Source organism: Physeter macrocephalus, chromosome 19 (assembly GCF_002837175.3).
Source record: "Physeter macrocephalus isolate SW-GA chromosome 19, ASM283717v5, whole genome shotgun sequence".
NCBI lineage: Eukaryota > Metazoa > Chordata > Mammalia > Artiodactyla > Physeteridae > Physeter > Physeter macrocephalus.
Genome location: NC_041232.1, coordinates 35,276,817 through 35,282,191, shown reverse-complemented (window position 1 = coordinate 35,282,191; position 5,375 = coordinate 35,276,817). Strand labels below are relative to the sequence as shown.

The following is a 5,375-nucleotide window of genomic DNA, read 5'->3' as shown; positions in this document are numbered from 1 at the left end:
TGTCCCCTGCATCAGCAGGCGGACTCTCAACCACTGTGCTACCAGGGGAAGCCCTGGTATAATTTTTAATAGCACTTTCATTCTCAAGAGTCTCTTGATTTGGGTGATTAGTTATATAATCACCCTAATTATGTAGACCTTATTTCATTTCTGAAATTATTCTTTTTTCTTGTCAAACATATGCTAGTTATTAGCTCTGCTGGTTCCAAATATGCAAAAAATTAGCATCTGTCATTTGTCATCAGTCAAGTGTTTCAGTACTTTTGGTGCTGCCAAGTTTACTGTCTTTTAGATTGTATCTTTTTTTTTTTTTTTGTGGTACGCAGGCCTCGCACTGTTGTGGCCTCTCCCTTTGCGGAGCACAGGCTCCGGACGCGCAGGCTCAGCTGCCATGGCTCACGGGCCTAGCCGCTCTGCGGCATGTGGGATCTTCCCAGACTGCAGCACGAGCCTATGTCCTCTGCATTGGCAGGCGGACTCTCAACCACCGCGCCACCAGGGAAGCCCTTTTAGATTGTATCTTATGTAGTTTGAATAGTTGTTAGACTTACTAGTTTTAGGACTGCATTTGTTTTTTGTTTTTTAAAAAATACTTTTGATTACCGTAATTTTAAGTAAAATCTGCATATAGACAATTTCTATTTTGAAGTAGAAATCTAAAATTGGTTGATTTTTAGATTATGTTTGGATTATATGGGGATGGTTAAATGTTTATTATTTGTCTTTAAAACAGGATGATGATTGGGGAAACATCAAAATAAAAAATGTAAGTATTATCTTAAGAACACTAGTTACAATGCAGTTCTCTAATTATTACACAAAATGTATTCCAAATGCCTTTTTTTCTGCTGTATATCCAGTTGTTCCAGCACTATCTGTTGAAAATATTTTCCTTTTCTCATTGATTTATGTCATAGTCTTTCTTGAAAATCAGTTGTTGGTCTATTTTTGGACTCTTGTTTCATTGATATATTTGATTAACCTTATACTAGTACCACATGGTCTTGATTACTAAAGCTTTATAATAAGTCTTGAAATAAGATAATGTAAGTTCTCCAACTTTTTCTGTTTCCTGAAGAATATTTTAACTCCTTTGCATTTCCCTATAATTTTAGAATTAGTCAGCTCCTGCAAATGGACTCCTGGAATTTTGTTTAGGTTGCATTGAATCTGTAGTTCAGTTTGGTTTGGGGAGAATGAACATCTTAAAGGTATTGAGTACTGAAATCCTTAAATAAGGTGTACTTCTCCATTTCTCTAAGCTCAGTTTTATAATTTTTCAGTATAGAGAGCTTGCACGGTTTTTGTTAGATTCTGGAACTTACATTTCTTGGCTATTTAATGATACTTTAAAAAAATGTTTTCCAGTGTTCATGGCTAGATTATAAAAATAGTTTATTTTTAACCTGTGACCTTGCCAAATTCACTTTCTAGTTCCAGTAGTTTTTTTGTAGATTCCATTGGGTTTTCTATGTACGTAAGCATGCTCTTTGCAAATAGAGGTAGTTTTACTTTTCCCTTTCCAGTCTTTATGGCTGCTATTTCTTTTTTTGCCTTACTTTACTGGCTAGGACTTCTAATACAGTGTTGAATAGAAAGTGGTGGGAGTGGACATCTTTGTCATTTCCTAGTTCACTAAGACCTTTTAAGTTATGAATGGCTGTTGAATTTTAAGTGCTTTTCTGCTTCTTATTAAAAGGATTATATGATTTTTCTCTTTTATTCTGGTAATCTGGCTAGTCTCATTGATTTTTAACTATTAAACCTTGCATTTTTGGCATGTGCAGTTCTCAGATTTCTTGGTCTTTGTGACCTCTTTACACTCTAAAAAATTATTTTTAAACCAAAGAATATATGGGTTACGTCGATATTTGTTGTATTAGAAATAAAGTCCGAGAAATTAAACATTTTATTCATTTAAAAGTAGCAATAGCAAACCCATTACCATTTTTCTTTTTTTTTTTTTTTTGAATTATTTTATTTATTTATTTTTGGCTGCGTTGGTTCTTCATTGCTGGGCGCGGGCTTTCTCTAGCTGCGGTGAGCAGAGGCTACTCTTTGTTGAGGTGCACGGGCTTCTCATTGTGGTGGCTTCTCCTGTTGCGGAGCACAGGCTCTAGGCGCGTGGGCTTCAGTAGTCATGGCGCGCAGGCTCAGTAGTTGTGGCGCACGGGCTTAGTTGCTCCTCTGCATGTGGGATCTTCCCGGAGCAGGGTTCGAACCCATGTCCCCTGCATTGGCAGGTGGATTCTTAACCACCGTGCCACCAGGGAAGCCCTGTCTACTTCTTTTATCAAGTGTGTCATCTCCAACTATTATTGTGGATTTGATTATATCTCCTTTCAGTTGTATCAGTTTTGTGTATTTTGAAGTTCTGTTATTAGGTGCATGCATATATAGGATCGTTAAATCTTGATGAATTGACCTTTCATCACAGTGAACTGTTCCTCTTTATCCTTTGTAATATTCTTTGCTCTCAGTTTTACTTTGATTTTAATAAAGCTACGCCATATTTCTTTTAATTATTGTTTACATTTCATGTATTTTCCCATCCTTTTGCTTTTAATCCATCTGTGTCTTTATGTTTAAAGTGGATTTTTTTAGGTTAGCATATACTTGAGTCTTGCTTTTTTATCCAGTCTTACAATCTCTACTTTGTAATTGGAACCTTTAGACCACTTATGTTCAATGTTATTATCCACATGTTTGGGTTTAATTTACCATCTTGCTATTTGTTTTCTGTCTCATTTGTTCTTTTGCTGCCTTCTTTTTAATTATTTTTAATTTTGTGTTTATCTCTGCCTTTGCTTTATCTCTGTTTTTTTGTTTGTTTGTTTGTTTGTTTGGGTTTTTTTGCGGTATGCGGGCCTCTCACTGTTGTGGCCTCTCCCGTTGCGGGGCACAGGCTCCCGGCAGTGGCGGGCTGCATGAGCTCCCGGGAGGGGCGGTGTGGAGAGTGACCTGTGCTCGCACACAGGCCTCTTGGTGGCGGCAGCAGCAACCCTAGTGTCCCACGCCCGTCTCTGCTGTCCGCGCCGACAGCCGCGGCTCGCGCCCGTTTCTGGAGCTCCTTTAAGCGGCGCGCTTAAACCCCTTCCTAGCGCACTAGGAAGCAAAGAGGGAAGAAAAGGTCTCTTGCCTCTTCGGCAGCTCCAGACTTCTCCTGGACTCCCTCCCGGCTAGCCGTGGCGCCCTAGCCCCTTCAGGCTGTTTTCACTCTGCCAACTCCAGACCTTTCCCTGGGATCCGACTGAAGCCCGAGGCTCAGCTCCCAGCCCCCGCCCGCCCCGGCGTGTGAGCAGAGAAGCCTCTCGGGCTGGTGGGTGCCGGTCGGGACCGATCCTCTGTGCGGGAATCTCTCTGCTTTGCCCTCCGCACCCCGCTGCTGCGCTCTCCTCCGAGGCTCCGGAGCTTCCCCCTCCGCCACCCACAGTCTCCGCCCGCGAAGGGGCTTCTAGGGTGTGGGAACCTTTCCTCCTTCACGGCTCCCTCCCACTGGTGCAGGTCCCGTCCCTATTCTTTGTCTCTGTTTTTTCTTTTTTCTTTTGCCTACCCAGGTACGTGGGGGGTTTCTTGCCTTTTGTTAGGTCTGAGGTCTTCTGCCAGCGTTCGTTGGGTGTTCTATAGGAGAAGTTCCACGTGTAGCTGTATTTCTGATGTATCTGTGAGGAGGAAGGTGATCTCCGCGTCTTACTCTTCCGCCATCTTGCCTGCTCCTCTCTCTAAGCTCAGTTTTATAATTTTTCAGTATAGAGAGCTTGCACGGTTTTTGTTAGATTCTGGAACTTACATTTCTTGGCTATTTAATGATACTTTAAAAAAATGTTTTCCAGTGTTCATGGCTAGATTATAAAAATAGTTTATTTTTAACCTGTGACCTTGCCAAATTCACTTTCTAGTTCCAGTAGTTTTTTTGTAGATTCCATTGGGTTTTCTATGTACGTAAGCATGCTCTTTGCAAATAGAGGCAGTTTTACTTTTCCCTTTCCAGTCTTTATGGCTGCTATTTCTTTTTTTGCCTTACTTTACTGGCTAGGACTTCTAATACAGTGTTGAATAGAAAGTGGTGGGAGTGGACATCTTTGTCATTTCCTAGTTCACTAAGACCTTTTAAGTTATGAATGGCTGTTGAATTTTAAGTGCTTTTCTGCTTCTTATTAAAAGGATTATATGATTTTTCTCTTTTATTCTGGTAATCTGGCTAGTCTCATTGATTTTTAACTATTAAACCTTGCATTTTTGGCATGTGCAGTTCTCAGATTTCTTGGTCTTTGTGACCTCTTTACACTCTAAAAAATTATTTTTAAACCAAAGAATATATGGGTTACGTCGATATTTGTTGTATTAGAAATAAAGTCCGAGAAATTAAACATTTTATTCATTTAAAAGTAGCAATAGCAAACCCATTACCATTTTTCTTTTTTTTTTTTTTTTGAATTATTTTATTTATTTATTTTTGGCTGCGTTGGTTCTTCATTGCTGGGCGCGGGCTTTCTCTAGCTGCGGTGAGCAGAGGCTACTCTTTGTTGAGGTGCACGGGCTTCTCATTGTGGTGGCTTCTCCTGTTGCGGAGCACAGGCTCTAGGCGCGTGGGCTTCAGTAGTCATGGCGCGCAGGCTCAGTAGTTGTGGCGCACGGGCTTAGTTGCTCCGCTGCATGTGGGATCTTCCCGGAGCAGGGTTCGAACCCATGTCCCCTGCATTGGCAGGTGGATTCTTAACCACCGTGCCACCAGGGAAGCCCTGTCTACTTCTTTTATCAAGTGTGTCATCTCCAACTATTATTGTGGATTTGATTATATCTCCTTTCAGTTGTATCAGTTTTGTGTATTTTGAAGTTCTGTTATTAGGTGCATGCATATATAGGATCGTTAAATCTTGATGAATTGACCTTTCATCACAGTGAACTGTTCCTCTTTATCCTTTGTAATATTCTTTGCTCTCAGTTTTACTTTGATTTTAATAAAGCTACGCCATATTTCTTTTAATTATTGTTTACATTTCATGTATTTTCCCATCCTTTTGCTTTTAATCCATCTGTGTCTTTATGTTTAAAGTGGATTTTTTTAGGTTAGCATATACTTGAGTCTTGCTTTTTTATCCAGTCTTACAATCTCTACTTTGTAATTGGAACCTTTAGACCACTTATGTTCAATGTTATTATCCACATGTTTGGGTTTAATTTACCATCTTGCTATTTGTTTTCTGTCTCATTTGTTCTTTTGCTGCCTTCTTTTTAATTATTTTTAATTTTGTGTTTATCTCTGCCTTTGCTTTATCTCTGTTTTTTTGTTTGTTTGTTTGTTTGTTTGGGTTTTTTTGCGGTATGCGGGCCTCTCACTGTTGTGGCCTCTCCCGTTGCGGGGCACAGGCTCC

The 5,375-nt window shown here is 40.1% G+C and overlaps 1 protein-coding gene across 3 annotated transcripts in view; it reads left to right on the top strand.

The window, feature by feature from the left end:
• The window catches only part of USP14 (ubiquitin specific peptidase 14), a 49,801-nt gene that overhangs the window by 8,894 nt on the left and 35,532 nt on the right, over nt 1-5,375 (top strand). For all 3 annotated transcript variants that reach the window (XM_007115849.4, XM_028480322.2, XM_028480321.2), the window contains exon 3: nt 734-766. In XM_007115849.4, coding sequence (XP_007115911.1) covers nt 734-766 — 33 coding nt within the window. The remainder of the gene's footprint in view (nt 1-733; nt 767-5,375) is intronic.